The sequence below is a fragment of the Schistocerca piceifrons genome, chromosome 5 (assembly GCF_021461385.2).
Source record: "Schistocerca piceifrons isolate TAMUIC-IGC-003096 chromosome 5, iqSchPice1.1, whole genome shotgun sequence".
Lineage (NCBI taxonomy): Eukaryota > Metazoa > Arthropoda > Insecta > Orthoptera > Acrididae > Schistocerca > Schistocerca piceifrons.
Window position 1 is genome coordinate 565127213 of NC_060142.1, and position 18390 is coordinate 565145602.

At 40.4% G+C, this 18390-nt stretch overlaps 1 protein-coding gene across 4 annotated transcripts in view; it reads left to right on the forward strand.

Annotated features, from left to right (window-relative positions):
- The window catches only part of LOC124798017 (actin-related protein 8), a 173646-nt gene extending 156824 nt beyond the window's left edge, over positions 1-16822 (forward strand). For 2 of the 4 annotated variants that reach the window (XM_047261215.1, XM_047261216.1), the window contains exons 11-12: positions 337-465; positions 15696-16822. In XM_047261215.1, the coding sequence (XP_047117171.1) occupies positions 337-465; positions 15696-15868 (302 nt within the window). In that variant the 3' untranslated portion in view covers positions 15869-16822. The remainder of the gene's footprint in view (positions 1-336; positions 466-15695) is intronic. The other 2 variants (XM_047261217.1, XM_047261218.1) reach the window with 1 other exon arrangement.
- Positions 16823-18390: the final 1568 nt, after the last annotated feature.

Consider the following 18390-nt stretch of genomic DNA (forward strand, 5'->3'; position numbering starts at 1 on the left):
TGTGTGTGTGTGTGTGTGTGTGTGTGTGTGTGTACTCGAGCTCAAGGATCACTCTGAAAGCTATCAATCTTTCTTTCCTTTAGTGTGTGCCTGTCAACAACTCAATGCTTCTGCTTTGTGGGTGAGTGTTCTTCTTGTAATCCAAAAGTATTTAAGTTGTACCAGAACTTTCGTGCAAAGTTATCTAATGAGTCTGTAATTTAAATTTTTGCTTGTATTTTTGTTGTGCAGTTCAGGATTTATCAGAATCTTGAAATTGCTGTTTCTTTTTATGGTGTACATTATTATTCACATAAGCATGCACGTTGCTGTAATATTTGTCTTATGTTTTTATAGCTACCGACGATCTCAAGAGAAAAATGTATGGTTGTATCTTGATAGTGGGAGGTGGCATGAAGTTCCCTGGAATAGGAACATGGCTGCAGAATCGAATCTGTCTTCAGATTCCGTACATGTATAGAGCCGGTAAGACAAATTTAAACAAAGTAGTCATGCTTGCAGCACTGTTCACAAGTTGTAAATTAGTAATGTTAAATTCGTGAAAACACTTCCAGTTCAAAAGCCAAACATTAATATGTAGTGCATAATACAGGATACACATGTTCTTTACATTAGATTAAATCCGACTTCCTCAAAGATGTCATAAAAACCAAACTAAATGATACATATTGATAGAAGAACTGATATCATAATGTTCCTTCTATAAATCCCAGGTGATATGGTCCTCAAGATTGTAGACAAAGTGAAAATTTATAACATTTTCATTTACATAATAATGCAGGAGAACATGAACTGGGGGAAAGGAAAGAAAGGGGGAGCCTCCTGGTACAATTTTGCACAGAGCATAATTTAATTATCACTAACACTTTGATAATCATGACAGAACGCTATATATGTGAAAGGTGCATGGGGACACTGAAAGGTCTCAGATTGTTTATATAATTCTAAGACAGAGATTTAAAAAACCAGATTTTAAACTGTATGATGTTTCCAGGGGCAGATATGAACTCTGGTCTTAATTTATTGGTTATGAACTGCAGATTAAAACTGAAGAAATTGTAAAAAAGTAAGAAATAAAGGCGTTGGGACCTGTATAAATTGAAGAAATCAGAGATTAATGAGAGTTTCAAAAGGAACATTAGGCAGTAGGGGAATGGAATGCAATAGAAAATGAATTGGTAGCTTTCAGATATGAATAAAGGCAGCAGAGGATCATGTAGGCAAAATGACAAGGCCTACTAGAAATCGCTGAATAACTTAGGAGAGATTGAATGTTGTTGATGAAAAGAGAAAATTTAAACATGTAGCAAATGGAACCTGCAAAAGGGAATATAGGCATCAAACAATAACACTACTGGAAAATGCAAAATGGCTAAGCAGGAATGGCTAGAAGACAAATGTAAGGTTGTAGGAGCATGTGTAACTAGGGAAAGATAGATTCCCTATACAGAAAAATTAAAGTGACCACTGGAGAAAAGAGCAGCAGTTGTGTGAATATCAAAAGCTGAGATGGTAAGCAAATACTAAGCAAAGAAGAGAAAGCTAGAAGTTATAGATATGTATAGTGGGCTTAAATAAGAGGAACAAGCCTGAGAGAGAAGAGGAAGTAGGTGAAGATTAGGTGGGAGATAAAATTCTGTGAGAAGAATCCGACACAGCCTCGAAAGACCTAAGTGCAGTAGATGACATTTGCTCAGAGCTGTTGATATCCTGGAGATTACTATTCCATCTGGTGTCTGATATATACTAGACAGGTGAAATTTGCTCAGGCTTCAGGAAGACTGTCATAATTCTAATTCCAAAGAAAGCAGTTGCTGACAGGTGTGAATATTACCCAACTATCAGTTTATTAATTCGTGGCTGCAAAATATTGACACAAATTATTTACAGAATGGAAAAACTGGTAGAAGTCAGTGTTGGAGAAGATCAGTTTGGGTTCCAGAGAAATGTAGAAATAATAACACAAGGCAATACTAGCCCTATGACTCGTCTTAGATGACATATCAAAGAAAGTCAAATCTACATTTTGTAGCATTTGTAGATTTACAGAAAGCTTTTAACAATGTGGGCTGGACTACAGTCTTTGAAATTTTGACGATAGCAGGGATAAATACTGGGAACAAAGGGCTATTTACAACTTGTACAGAAACCAGACTGCAGTTATGAAAATTGAAGGACATGAAAGGGAAGCAATGATTTATGAGTCAGTAGGACAGGACTGTAGTCTATCCCTGATGTTATTCAGTCTGTTCTTTCAGCAAGCTGTAAAGGAAACCAAGCAGAAATTTGAAAAGGGGATTAAAGTTCAGGGAGAAAAAATAAAAATTTTGCTCTTTGTTGATGACATAGTAATTCATATACATCTACATCTACATGGATACTCTGCAATCAGAGGGTTCATCGAACCACCTTCACAATTCTCTATTATTCCAATCTCATATAGCGCACGGAAAGAATGGACACCTATATCTTTCCGTACAAGCTCTGATTTCCCTTATTTTATCGTGGTGCTTGTTCCTCCCTATGTAGGTCGGTGTCAACAAAATATTTTCGCATTTAGAGGAGAAAGTTGGTGATTGGAATTTCGTGAGAAGATTCCATAACAATGATAAACGCCTTTCTTTTAATGATGTCCAGCCCAAATCCTGTATCATTTCTGTGACACTCTCTCCCATATTTCGCGATAATACAAAACATGCTGCCTTTCTCTGAACTTTTTCAATGTACTCCCTCAGTCCTATCTGGTAAGGATCCCACACCGCGCAGTAGTATCCTAAGAGAGAACGGACAAGCATAGTGTAGGCAGTCTCCTTAAAATGCAGTCTTTGGTTAGCCCTCCCCACAACATTTTCTGTGTGTTCCTTCCAATTTATTTGTTCATAATTGTAATACCTAGGTATTTAGTTGAATTTACGGCTTTTAGATTAGACTGATTTATTCTGCAACTGAAGTTTAACGAGTTCATTTTAGCACTCATGTGGATGACCTCACACTTTTCGTTATTCAGGGTCAACTGCCACTTTTTGCACCATTCAGATATCTTTTCTAATTCATTTTGCAGTTTTGATCTGATATTCCATAAGCACACAATTTCACTACAAGCCGCTTGTGTGGTACAGTGTCAAAAGCCTTCCGGAAATCCAGAAATACGGAATCGATCTGAAATCCCTTGTCAGTAGCACTTCACGTGAATAAAGAGCTAGATGTGTTTCACAGGAACGATATTTTCTAAACCCATGTTGACTGTGTGTCAATATACCATTTTCTTCAAGATATTTCACAATGTTTTAACACAATATATGTTCCAAAATCATGCTGCGTATCAACGTTAACAATACGGGCCTGTAATTTAGTGGATTACTCCTACTCCCTTTCTTGAATATTGGTGTGACCTGTGCAACTTTCCAGTCTTTGGGTATGGATCTTTCGTTGAGCGATCAGTTGTATATGATTGTTAGATATGGAGCTAATGCATCAGCATACTCCGAAAGGAACCTAATTGGTATACAGTCTGGACCAGAAGACTTGCTTTTATTAAGTGATTTAAGTTGCTTCACTACTCCGAGGATATTTGCTTCTACGTTACTCACGTTGGCAGCTGTTCTCGATTCAAATTCTGGAATATTTACTTCGTCTTCTTTTGTGAAGGCATTTCAGAAGGCTGTGTTTAGTAACTCTGCTTTGGCAGCACTGTCTTCGACAGTATCTCCATTGCTATCGCGCAGAGAAGGTTGATTGTTTCTTGCTGCTAACGTACTTCACATACGACCAGAATCTCTTTGGATTTTCTGCCTGGTTTCAAGACAAAGTTTCATTGTGGAAACTGTTACAAGCATCTCCCATTGAAGTCCGCACTAAATTTCCAGCTTCTGTAAAAGATCGCCAATCTTGGGGATTTTGCGTCTGTGTAAATTTGACTTGTTTGTTTCATTGTTTCTGCACCAGTGTTCTAACCCATTTTGTGTACCAAGGAGGATCAACTCTGTCACTTGTTAATTTATTTGTTATAAATCTCTCAATTGCTGCCAATACTATTTCTTTGAATTTAAGCCACATCTGGTCTACACTTACATTATTAATTTGGAATGAGTGGTGTCTCTCAGGAAGGCGTCAAGTGAATTTTTACTTATTTTTCAAGGATTTGGGGATTAAAGTATTCAATCCCACTACAAAACCCTGTGTTCACTAATCCCTGGATCGCTTTTGATGCTCATTATTAACTCAGGATTATTTGTTGCTAAGAGGTCAAGTGTGTTTTCACAACCATTTACTATTCGCTTGGGCTCATGAACTAACTGCTCAAAATAATTTACAGAGACTGCATTTAGCACAATATTGGATGATATTTTATGCATACCTCTGGAATTAAACATGTATTTTCGCCAACATATTCCAACTATTATCATATGAGTCGCGTACCTATTTGAAATCAAACTCAAGTTTTCTTTGAACCTTTCAACAGCTGTATCATCTGAATTGGGAGGTCAGTAAAAGGATCCAGTTATTATTTTATTCCGGTTGCGAACAATGACCTCTGCCCATACTAACTCACAGGAAATATCTGCTTCAATTTTGCGACAAGTTAAACTGCTTCTGACAGCAACAAACACGCCACCGCGAACCATGTTTAGCCTACCCTTTTGGAACACCGTTAGGTTCTTCGCATAAATTTCGGCTGAGCTTATATCTGGCTTTAGCCAGCTTTCAGTGCCTATAACGATTTGAGCATCAGTGCTTTCTATTAGCGCTTGGAGCTCTGGTACTTTGCCAACACAGCTACGACAATTTACAACTGTTATACCAATGGTTCCTGTACCTATGTTCTTCCTGTGTTCAGCCTGCACCCTTTGTGACTGAAGCCCTTCTTGTGTTTACCCAAGACCCTGTAACCTAAAAAACTGCCCAGTCCACACCACACAGTCCCTGCTACCCGTGTAGTGGCTTCCTGTGTATAGTGGACACCTGACCTATTCAGTGGAACCCAAAACCCAACCACCTTTTGGCGCAAGTTGAGGAATCTGCAGCCTATATGGTCACAGAACCATCTGAGCCTCTGATTCAGACCCTCCTCTCGGCTCTGTACCAGAGGTCCGCAATCGGTCGTGTTGACTATGCTGCAAATGGTCAGCTCTGCTTTCATCTTGCAAGCAAGACTGGTAGCCTTTACCACTTCTGTTAGCCACTCGAAACCATAGAGAACCTCTTCTGATCCAAAGTGACACACATCATTGGTACCAACATGAGCAACCACCTGCAGTTGGCTGCACCCTGTGCTCTTCATGGCATCCGGGAGAACCCTTTCCACATCTGGAATAACTTCACCCGGTACACACATGGATTGCACATTGGTTTTCTTACCCTTCTTGTCAGCCAAGACCCTAAGAGGCCCCATAACTCACCTAACGTTGGAGCTCCCAACTTCCAATAATCTCACCCTCTGTAATTGCCCGGATCTTGCAGGCTGAGTGGTTTCCTCTGAAAAAGGACAGGCGACAGCATCTGGCTCAGTGACAGTGTCGGCCACAGACAGCACCTGGAACTTGTTTGTCAGACAAACCGGGGAGACCTTATGTGCAGCCGCCTGGGAAGTCTTTCACCGCCTGCTTCGCCCTGGGGCGACCTATCACTCGACTGCAGGTGAGGGGTTGGCCACCAGTGAGGACTGATCGGAGGACTCTGACGTGCTGGACGTCCATTGGATCCCCACGGCCTGCCCACAACAGTGGTGCCCAACCACTGCAGCCTCAAGCTGTGTAACCGACGCCATCACAGCCTGAAGCTGAGAGCGAAGTGTCACCAACTCGGCTCACATCTGCACACAACAATCGCAGTCCCTGTCCATACAAAAGACCGTGGAAAACAAAAGTATGCTGATAAATGGACTATCGGCACATGCTGCGCAACTCTACTGTAGACCCTGACGAAAACGAACGAACTGTGTCTAGTAATACACAGATATTCAAAAACCTAACTACTGAAGCACTGAGGTGAAACTAAATAACTTGCTCCTGATTAGGAACTTGTAATACGTCACAAAATCGGTTTACTTTCTGACACAAATGAAAATGCGAGAACTATGGCTATTTGTTATTAAATTTACACGCAGAAACTCAAGAAACTAAACTAAACATAGATGATACAATAAAATTCGCTCCTGGTTAGGAACTCGTAAGTGTCACAAAAGCGGTTACTTCCCTGTTGCTGCATCTGTCTCGTTCGGCTGTTACTAATTCTGTTAGAGACAGCTAAAGACTCGGAAGAACAATTCAATGGCGTGGATAATGTCTTGAAAAGAGATCATAAGATAAACATCAATAAAAGTACAATGAGGGTAATGGAATCCAATTTAATTAAATCAGATGATGCTGAGGGAATTAGACTAGGGAATGGGTCACTAAATGTAGTAGAGGAGTTATACTATGTGAACAGCAAAATAACTGATGATGGTGAAAGTAAGGAAGACATGAAATTCAGAATGACAATAGCAAGAAAAACATTTGTGAAAAAGAGGAATTTGCTTTTGAAATATGGCACTATGGAAGAATGCTGATGATTAGATTGGTAGATCAAATAAGAAATGAGGCGATGCTGAATCAAATTGGAGAAAAAAGAAAATTATGGCACAACTTGACCAAGAGAAGTGATTGAGTGATGACACATTCTGGGCATCTGAGAAATTGTTTATTTGCTAATAGAGGGAAAAGGGGGGGTTGAAAATTGTACAAGTAGACCAAGGCCTGTATACAGTATACAGTAAGCAGGATGAAATAGATGGAGGTTGCAGTAGTTATTTGGAGATGAAGAGACTTGCTCAGAATAGACTAGCATGAAGAGCTGCATCACACCAATCTTCTGACTGAAGGCTATAACAAAAACTTTTATTGATCACATTATTGCATTAAAGCTATGTCGAAGTCAGTTATTACATAGTATTCATCTTACATGACATAGCTAATAATATATACATTAATTGATTGTGGTGCGAAATTCATCAGTGGACTAGACAGGGCTTTCAACCGCTCGATCCTTTAGGCTCCTCTTAGCTATACTTTATTAATAGTTAAACTTATTATGGCTAAGGGAGCACTATTAAAATTATGTTTTCCGTAATAGTGGACACATTTTTGGACCAAAATGAGTGACTAAGTCTTTGTGAAGATTGTTCTTATTCCTTGCAGTGATGACATTAACTAACTTGTTGGTTTGAAAGAAACCTATACAAGGTGGGGCAAATAAAAATGGATCAGAGAACAGAGTTCCAGAGTACAAAGAAACACAGCAGAGGAAAGGAAAAACAGTGCTAACCTCACTATAGCATATGTTGAAAGTGATCACAGTCATCTTTTGACAGTTTTGGGCCTCAGTCAGCAAGTTGCTGAAGCTGGATCGAAGCTGGACTGCTGGAATTGCTGCAGTCTCATCCAAAATGTTCTGCTGCAATTCTTGAAGACTATTAGGGTTGTTGCGGTACACTTAGACTTGAGGGCTCCCCACACAAAGTAATTGCACACTGACAGATCAGGTGACCAGGGCAGCCAGCTAGGGCCGTAACCAGACTGCAGGTCCAGGTAGAGTATTTGTCTACATGATCGAGGTTATATGCCAGTCTCTTGCAACAGGTGTTGGGTCAATTTATTGGGACTTTGAAGCATTTTCTGGTTAACTGCAGGCACATTTTTCTTGTGTGTGGTCACGTTTTTTGGCTTGTTCAAATCAGATCCTGTCCGATGCCTTTTTTGGACTAAGCGTTGCACGGCACTATTTGCTGGCGCTTTGACACCATTAAACTTTACAGCAAATGACTGATCACATTGTTTCCACAACTCTGTCATCACGTAACTTTCCACAATGAGCATGCTGCTCCACTGTGAGTACCGTTGCCCCCTCTGCACTGCCCTACTCACACTGACACAGTCTGCAGTACGCTCTGAACTGGCTTGGCTCATGTGGCTGGCATACAAGTGGTGTGTACATCAACCAAACGGTGTTTGGTTATATGCATAGTCATGTCCAATTGTATCAACTCATCCAGGCCACTTTTGCTTGCCCCACCCTGTACTGTGTTACTAATGACAAATTTCATCAAGTAATAAGTGTACTGAGATGCTGTAGTTCATATATCCAGCATTCTGCAAGTAGCTCTTGAATTTACACCATAAATTATTCGTATTACATGACTATGGACCAGGAAAACTTAAGCTTGATTTTACAAGTTGACCCAAAATTTGATACTGTATGGAATTACAGAATCAAAGTAAGAAAAGTATGCCCAATGTTCTTTATTTTCATATCATCTTTGTCTGACAATTTTTGCAGTGCAAATAATGATTTGATTAGGTGTTTCAGCAGTTCCTCCCAACTGAATTTGGTGTCAAGTTTTAATCCCAAGAATTTAACACTGTCAGACTTTTCTATCTTCAAGTCATCATACTTTATACATATGTCAGGTGGAAACCTCTTTCTGATTCTGAATTGCATACGGTGATTGGCTGGGAACTATTCATTAAATTTAATTAAAACTTTTTTCCAAAACAGCATTTCATTTACTATGTTTTACAGTATTTGTATTATCTAGAAACAACACAATTTAGCTGCTGATAATGTTACTGTGTTATTAATCTGGTATCCTGGTCCGACAATTTTGACAGCCCGCCAGAAGGCATGGACGTAGACAACAGCCACTAGGTGACACTCATATAATCTGCGAGTGCTGCTATCGCCACCACAGTGCTACGTGTGGGCCATGCCCACCACGCCAACCTATCGACACTCACAGTGGTTCTGTAAAGCCAGCAGCACAGGGGCTCAGACCGCAGTCATGCTCCACCTGGGCTTGTGATCGTTTATGTATTCGTCATTGCTCTGGTTACTGATAGTTGCTGTGTCTTGGTATCCAACTTGGCTTTGCTCTCTGGTCGTGGTATTTAGCCATGTGGTCTATGTTGTCAGTCGTCCCTGCCTGTGATGTGTCTCTGCATTGTACCGGGAATTCCTTGTTGTGAAGCCGTCTGCAGGTGCACTCCAGTCTTACTCGATTCCAGATACTATAATCAATATACACAAAAAAGCAAAAGCCCTAAAATGAAATCTCACAGAACACAATGTATAGTTAATTTTAGTTCATGTGTAATTTGATACTGTAATATAGAACTCCTTCCAACTGACACCATTTGCTTCCTGTGTTATATGACTTGAACCATTTCAGAGAAATTCCTCTGATACCATAATATTTTAATTTGTGTAAAAAAGTGTTGTGATTTTCACAGTTGAATGCCTTTGAAAAATCACAAAATATTTTGGAAGCCTATAATTTGTTGCCTAATGAGTTAAGAACTTTCTTGCCTCTCAAATAGAGTGTCAGAACCCTTTAAAAATCCTACCTGTGGCTTCAACAATATGTTGTTTGTTGTTGTAGCTTATATATGAACTTTTGTAAAATTGAGAAGGTTGACAAAAATGAAATTGGCCAGAAGTTTTGATGGTATTTTGTCATCTCCATTCTTACACAATGGCTTAACTTCAGGATGTTTCACTGAATCAGGAAGTTTTTCTGCTCATAGGTGACTGGTTACAGTTTCATTGAATCAGGAAGTTTTTCTGCTCACAGGTGACTGGTTACAAAAATTACTTGAGATTTTGCTGAACTCGAACAACACTCTTTAATTAATTTTCTTGATATTGTATCATAAACATTAGATTTTTCGTTTAGTGAAGAGATTGGATATGAAGGAATGTGTCAGGACCAAAATGTTTTAAGTTACTGTATTTTACATCCTGTTGGGCCCGCAGCATAGTATACTTCGAGGTAAGATATTACGGAAATGATTTCTCCAAATCAGCTGCAATAAGGTAGTATGATTTTTAATGTTTTACACGACTGGCCTGTTTCAGCTTATTGCCATTATCAAGTGACGACTAGATGGAAGTGACAACCTTATTGCTTAGACAGTAAAGTCCTTCTGTCATGTCTTGGTAAGTATACTGATTCTTGTAGTTATCGAAATGTAAAAATATGTTATCTTTTTTTCTCCAGATATTTTGACAGTTCAGATTTGACGTTTTGATAACTACAAGAGCGATTATACTTACCGAGACATGACAGATAGGCTTTACTATAGATGCAATATGGTTGTCACTTCCAACTAGACACCACTTAATAGTGGCAATAAGCCAAAACAGGCCTGTTGAGTAAAATATTAAAAAACATTTTACCATATTGCAGTTGGTTTGGAGCATTCATTTCCATAATACTGTATTTTAGTTGCCAGGTGATCCAAAGCAGAAATAAACTTTTTGGAGTAACAGTAATACTCTTTTATTTTGTCTCTTTCATTATTGCACAAGGCACCCATCAAATGGACCTATTAGAGTAACAGTCAAAACATACTTTGGTTATACATTGTTAAAATGCAGTTCGATGACCACATTTTAAAATAAATCACCAGATGCCAAATGTTTTTTGCACAGCAGTGATGTAACATGATGTTATAGGTGAGAGAGAGAGAGAGAGAGACAGTGATACTGACAGTGGACAGATGAGTGATGCATGTGATGTTTGATGAAAGAAGATTTGTGAGAGTTGCAGTGGACTTGGCGCAGATGCTTTGCATGTTTACCTTAGCCGTTCACGTGTTGAAAGCTTGTATATGTCTCTATGACAACACTTTAGTGTTGTTGCAGCTCTGCAGACAACTAATGTTTTCACCTATTGCCATTTGTGCTTCACAGTTGAAAGCTGTCAACAGTGTTGTCAGCTATCTTCTTTTGCCGACTGTACATCAGTAGCAGGTACTGGATGTGCATTGTGACCACACCATGAGGTGACTGTCGTTGTTGTTTCTTATTTATTGAGGCCATTTAAGGCAGGAATTGTTCTGGTATTATTTTTTAATCCCAAAGTACTGGTCCATTTTTTAGATATCTCCACTTCCTGTATTTCAGCAGGCAATAGTCAACAACATGTGCCCAAGAAAAACAAATGGATGTCATTACTTTTATGGTCTGCTTATTTACCTAAACAGTTACCCATCAGATAAGTCTCTGGAGCATAGCAGGGGCATCTCAGTTGATGTTTTGTGGACTTCTCACAAACCTTGTGAATGGAGATTCTACAGAAAACATCGTCTTGGCAAAGTACATTGTTGTGGCACTGCAGCTTGACTGCTGCGAGTGGTTTTATCAGGTGGAGTAAGTGAGAGAAGAAAGCAAGTAAGGGATGGTTGGGAAGGTTTAAGGGTTGGGTGGCTGGTGCTGTACAGTGAGAGGGAGCAACCATGTGAGATATGAATATGCCATGGGTAGCTCACTCTGGCATAGACAGGAAAAATGTGGTGCCCAGTGATGTGGATGAACAGATTGGGAGGGCAAGATAGAGCAGGGGACGAGGGAGGGAATGAGTGTAGAATAAGATAAGTGGGGGACAGGGATGGAGGTTGGTGTGCGACAGGATACAGCAGGACCGCAACATTGAAGAGGCTGTTGTAAGGACAGTTACCCTCTACATAATTTGGAGAAGCTGGTGATGAGTGAGGGGGGAAGAGGGGTCCAGATGACAGGGTTCACAGGTTCTGAAACAGCCATTGAAGTCCAGCACACGCTGTTCAGCATTGCATTCCACAACTGGGTGTTCAAGTCTCCACTTGGGCACAGTTTGACATTGGAGTTTGTTCAGGTGGTCATGTCTGCGTAAAATGCTGTGCTGAAGTTACAGCACAATTGGTGTGTAATATGGCTGCTTTTATGGGTGCCTGTGATTCTGATAGGATAGAATAGGATGTACCATTGACAGAACCAAAATGTGATGCCTTATGTGAGTCCATTCGACTGGTGTTGCACAGGGGCTTCCACAGATAGCTGGCCCATATGGCGAGAGAGTTGAAATGAAATGTGTTTAATCTAACATGCTGCAGGCACCACTTTTTCTTTTTATCACAAATATAGAATTGTGAATGCTCCTCAAGTGTGCTTTATCAACTTTTGTAGTTGGCATTCTCCCACTGTTTTCACTTAAAGTTGATTAATTCAGGAATACGAGGATTTAAAAATATTGCATTTTCACTATGGTCTAATGTAAAAATACATGTGTCAAAACTGAAACTTAATAACCAGTGATCTAGTTGCCTTTGGAGACCAGTTTTTCGCAATTCTGAGAAAGTGATTTGTTTAGACTAAATTTCTGTAATTCAGAAGTTATTAATTTACTAAGATATGATTTCAACACACCACCCATTTTTATACCCCATAATATTTCAAAAAATTCTGTTCTGATAATATTGAAGCTCAGAATTTCCTGAACATGGTTGTTGAACATGAAATTATGGTACCATTATGATATGAGAATGTAGTGCCTTGTGTTTCTGTAAACTACAGGGACACAAAATATTTGGTTCATAAAGTAAGTGGTCCTAGAAACTCAGGCCAGTTACCTTATTTTTCTTTCTCTTATATCATTAATTAATATAGCATTCTCCTGTAAATAACTAAAAATTATGAAGTGACACATTACTGCTAAAAGGTGAGCCTATGAATAGCCAGACACGAGCCCGGAGTGGGGAGTCTGTTTGTGAATTCACGAGAGCACATACTATTTAGTAGTAATGTTGAAAGCATATAGGAAGGCATTTCACAGGAATACTATCTCAGTTGTTGAGAACTGTGTTAATGTAATGACAGTAGTGGAGAACAAAAATAAGTACTGTGTTCTTACATGTAAACAAACAGTAGACAATGTACACTCCTGGAAATTGAAATAAGAACATCGTGAATTCATTGTCCCAGGAAGGGGAAACTTTATTGACACATTCCTGGGGTCAGATACATCACATGATCACACTGACAGAACCACAGGCACATAGACACAGGCAACAGAGCATGCACAATGTCGGCACTAGTACAGTGTATATCCACCTTTCGCAGCAATGCAGGCTGCTATTCTCCCATGGAGACGATCGTAGAGATGCTGGATGTAGTCCTGTGGAACGGCTTGCCATGCCATTTCCACCTGGCGCCTCAGTTGGACCAGCGTTCGTGCTGGACGTGCAGACCACGTGAGACGACGCTTCATCCAGTCCCAAACATGCTCAATGGGGGACAGATCCGGAGATCTTGCTGGCCAGGGTAGTTGACTTACACCTTCTAGAGCACGTTGGGTGGCACGGGATACATGCGGACGTGCATTGTCCTGTTGGAACAGCAAGTTCCCTTGCCGGTATAGGAATGGTAGAACGATGGGTTTGATGACGGTTTGGATGTACCGTGCACTATTCAGTGTCCCCTCGACGATCACCAGTGGTGTACGGCCAGTGTAGGAGATCGCTCCCCACACCATGATGCCGGGTGTTGGCCCTGTGTGCCTCGGTCGTATGCAGTCCTGATTGTGGCACTCACCTGCACGGCGCCAAACACGCATACGACCATCATTGGCACCAAGGCAGAAGCGACTCTCATCGCTGAAGACGACACGTCTCAATTCGTCCCTCCATTCACGCCTGTCGTGACACCACTGGAGGCGGGCTGCACGATGTTGGGGCGTGAGCGGAAGACGACCTAACGGTGTGCGGGACCGTAGCCCAGCTTCATGGAGACGGTTGCGAATGGTCCTCGCCGATACCCCAGGAGCAACAGTGTCCCTAATTTGCTGGGAAGTGGCGGTGCGGTCCCCTACGGGACTGCGTAGGATCCTACGGTCTTGGCGTGCATCCTTGCGTCGCTGCGGTCCGGTCCCAGGTCGACGGGCACGTGCACCTTCCGCCGACCACTGGCGACAACATCGATGTACTGTGGAGACCTCACACCCCACGTGTTGAGCAATTCGGCGGTACGTCCACCCGGCCTCCCGCATGCCCACTATACGCCCTCGCTCAAAGTCCGTCAACTGCACATACGGTTCACGTCCACGCTGTCGCGGCATGCTACCAGTGTTAAAGACTGCGGGAGCTCCGTATGCCACGGCAAACTGGCTGACACTGACGGCGGCGGTGCACAAATGCTGCGCAGCTAGCGCCATTCGACGGCCAACACCGCGGTTCCTGGTGTGTCCGCTGGGCCGTGCGTGTGATCATTGCTTGTACAGCCCTCTCGCAGTGTCCGGAGCAAGTATGGTGGGTCTGACACACCGGTGTCAATGCGTTCTTTTTTCCATTTCCAGGAGTGTATTTCAGGAATAGAATCTGGCATCATCAATATTATGTGTTGTGAGAATGAACTGTCAATACATATCAGTGCATGTGTTGGTGTTTTTTTAATTAACATGCCTACAACCTCATACTCCAGTGCACTTCCACTATTGAGAATTTTATAAATTCACAGTTCACAGAGACAAATGGTTTAGCATGGTAAGGAACATACCCCAGAAACATTTGAGGTTGGGAGTAGATATTGCATAAGGATGGACTAGATTGGGTGGGTGGGTGGAGGAATATTGCCCTGTAAGGGGTTGGCAGTGTTGTTGGTAAGATGTTCCTAATTTCGGAAAATAATGGTAAGTAGCTGAAGGCCTGGCAAAGGATGTTTTTCCAGTCAGGAGTGACATTGATTGATGAGGGTGTGTTCCTTTGGCTCTGATTCATGGGGGTGGTTGGAGGATTAGGTGCATTGAGAATATGTTACAGGAAATATGTTGCAGGTTATGTTTTTGGTTTTGAGGGTAATACCTTATAATTTGTCATAATGCCTGCATTTATAGAGCAATCCCTTGCTTTATAATCAGTGCCTCATTAAGGCTGTTACAGACAGGCATTACCTTGCTTTACAACCTGTACCATCTGAGTACTTCCTCCCCAGCCCCTCCTCTTCCATTATCAGCTTCTCAGTATGTAGTTGGGAATTATTCTTACAACAAGTACTGCAATCCTTTTTGTACACAACCACCCCCACACTTTTTTCCTGTGCCTTCAATTTGACTCATTCTACACTCACAGCCTCATCTCCACAGTTTTCCTCTTACTCTTCCTCTGTCCTTTCATCCCTTCCCAAACCAGTCTAACCCTCACTCACACTACCCACTTCGTTTCTTCCCTTTGAGGTTCACCTTATGATGTTAATCTGTGATATAAACACCTTAAAGTTTCTATATGCACCACATTAATCAACTACAGGTAAGTTGTTGCCTGTTCACATTTTTGTTTGTGGCATTTTAAGGGAGCTTATATGTTGTCTGTTAATTATTGTGTTTCATATCGACACAACTACTATGACAGTTTTTGGAAATTTTTATTGTACTTACCTGAAACACTGGAAGAATACTCATGCATAAAAATACCTGTCCTTTACCTGTAAATTAAGGTGTTTTTATTTCTCGTTCTCAGTATCCTGTTTTATGTCATTCCTTTTCAGCATTAAGAGTTAGCAGTGCCCTTCTGTAAATCTTTTTGTAACGGTGATAAAAAAAATTAAAAGCTCTGGCCCTTTTTTTAAGGAACTAGATTGTGGAAAATATTTTTAATAGCTTCTTTTATCAACTTGAGAGAGGAACAATATGTAAGAAAATTACATTTGATAGTGTTTGCTCAAACTTTCCAGGCCACTTCCAGCTTCTAATTTCACTTCTGTTTTGGCTGCTCAGTATTGTCTAATGTCTCTTTTTTCATCTGTCATCATCGTTACTTGCTTGGTAGGTTTTTTACAATCCCACCGTACTATGTGGAAAGAAAATTTGCAGTTTAGTCTAATCTTTGTTTTGTACTTTACCTTTGCAGAACAATTGGACATCATCACAAATCCAAAAGAAATGGATCCCCAGATAACTACTTGGAAGGGTGCAGCCATAATGTCCTGTTTAGAATCAGCACAAGAGCTTTGGTTGTACCCAAATGAGTGGCAAAAAATTGGAGTAAAACTTTTGAGAGAGAGGGCACCATTTATGTGGTAAAAGATTTTATTCCAGCCCATCATCTCAGATACTGTTATAAAACAGTATGCAATTTTGTGTAAAAGAAGAAGACTGCTATCTTCAGTGGAGAGAGAGAGAGAGAGAGAGAGAGAGAGAGAGAATTTGTGTGTTGAGAAAACATAGAATCTTTTATTTAAAAGTTTAAGAACACTACCAAAATAAATTATACAGGACAGATTTTCAGGGTCAGTGTTAACATTCTAGGTGATAAAATTTTGGTCGTATTACTTTCACAGATTTTTTCTATGTTCATGCGCGAATATCTGTTGCTGATGTAATAGAAGGTGGAATTTCAACTATAGTAACTATGAAATTCTCTAATACTAAAGAACTTTGCTACCGAAGATATAATTTTATTCTAAAAAGATAATTAATACCTGATAACTTAAGGGAAAAAAAGATGCAGTGACCAATGGAAAAGTGTTGCGATTCAATTAAAATGTAATTCCATATAGATTTGACTGATTATGAAGATGTGTCACCACTATAAAGTAAATTGATGCAATCAGTGTTTTAATATTTTGAGGGACGGTTGCGTAGTTAAGTATAGAAATGCAGCATTATCCATGAGCTTTCTCTCTCTCTCTCTCTCTCTCTCTCTCTCTCTCTCTCTCTCTCTCTCTCGCTCTCTGCCTCTCAAACAAAACATAGCCTGTGCTGTCATCATAAGATAGTAGTAAGGCTTCTTTAATTGTGTGGATAGCAAGTTTCATCACATAATGATTCAATTATCATGCAGACTTTCGAAACTGACAGTGTAAAGTATTAGTTTTTATTACTGTGAGTGGTATCTGCTGTCACTGAAGTAAATAAAATAAAAAGAAATTAGGTATTTTCTGATCTTGATCACTTGTTATTGTGTTAGAAAGTGTAATATAGTCATCTACGACAATGTACTGAAACCTGTAATTGTGATAGTGTATATGAGTTCAAGACAGGAAAAATAAAAGAGTTTTTGAACATATTGATCATTGCTTATCCAACAAGTGACTGTATCATGTTTTATGAAGAAAGCTGCTTCTACAATAGCACTTATGTCATACCTGTAGGTAACCTGAAACAACCATTTCCTAGTATTGAGTCTGATAATGTTGTAGGATTCTTCTATAATACATGCAGTAGTAATTCACTAATATATTCCCATAACTAGGTAAACTGATTTTATTTTCAGGATTCAAAAATACCTTTGACAACAGTACATAAACATGAACATCATCAAAGTTAGTTCAGCAGACCAAGAAAACAAAATATAAACTTTTACTTGTTGTAAATCAATGCTTCCCACACACTCACTCCCTTCATGGTAGACAGGAACTCCCAGACTGTGCAGGTATTTGTTAATGCACCTGCCAGCTTGCTCTAGTATAAACTACTGATGTGTCTGGTGATTCTTGTGGACTTGTTTGCTGAGGTGAGGGTTACTCAGGTGTGTGTGACTAGGTTAACTGATGGGATGCTTTGAAGTCATTGATATGGAGTCACAGGGATTCTGTCATTTTGTAGTGGCAGCTGGTGTCATCAAATATGCTGGTTTGACTCCTTCCAGTGATACCATTAGTACTCTGCCATTTAAATTGTTTGCAACGTATGTTCATCACATTTGATTACTTGGAATGGTCCAGAGTATAGCATTTGTAATGGTGGGTGCACGTGTGAGCTTATTTTAAAATCTTCATGAACAATAACTTTCTAGTCTCCATAGTGGGATAGCGGTGAAGGGCATAGCTTTAGAGACTTGGATCTTGACTTGTTGCAGTAAAAATTTCAGCTCTGGTTCAACTGACAGCTGTTGTGCGAAAAAGAAAAAGAAAACCTCCGATGGCAGTCAAAATGTTTCCCCATAAACCATTTACACTATTGATGCTCCAGTGTGTCTGATTTGAAAGCTGTGCAGAGGCCCAATATGGCCAGTTTAGTGTGGGGGTCCAGTTGTTTCCTTGGCTTTTAAGTGTGACTTTTATCATCGTACACCAGTACACTACCATCCCATTGCTTACACAATGATAGCTGTCTGTATGGCAGTGCTGGAACCCACACAAATCGAACAGTTTGAGGAACATGTCAATTCAAATTGAAGTCCTTAATCAGTAATGTCATGAACTGGACAGCTGAAATGGGAAATCCACATTGATAAAAGGTTCTTGCTGTTGTTTCTGCTGGGATATCAGTATCTGACATCACTTAAGCCCAACAAGGTTATCTGTTAAAAGCCATAAATAAATATTGATACCCCTCTGATGGTGGGTCCATAAGATCTACACTGATCAGCCAGAAAATTATAACCACCTACCTAATTTTCAGTATGTCCACCTTTGGCACTTCTAACAGTTGCAACACGTCATGGCGTGGAAGCAATGAGGCCTAGTAAGTCAGTGGAGGGAGTTGGCACCACATCTTCACACATAAGCCACCTAAATTCCCATAAATTCCAGGAAATCAGGTGCCACTGCCAAGGGGTGCATGTGATCTGCAACCAACATCCTTGGCCGTCATGGTGCCTT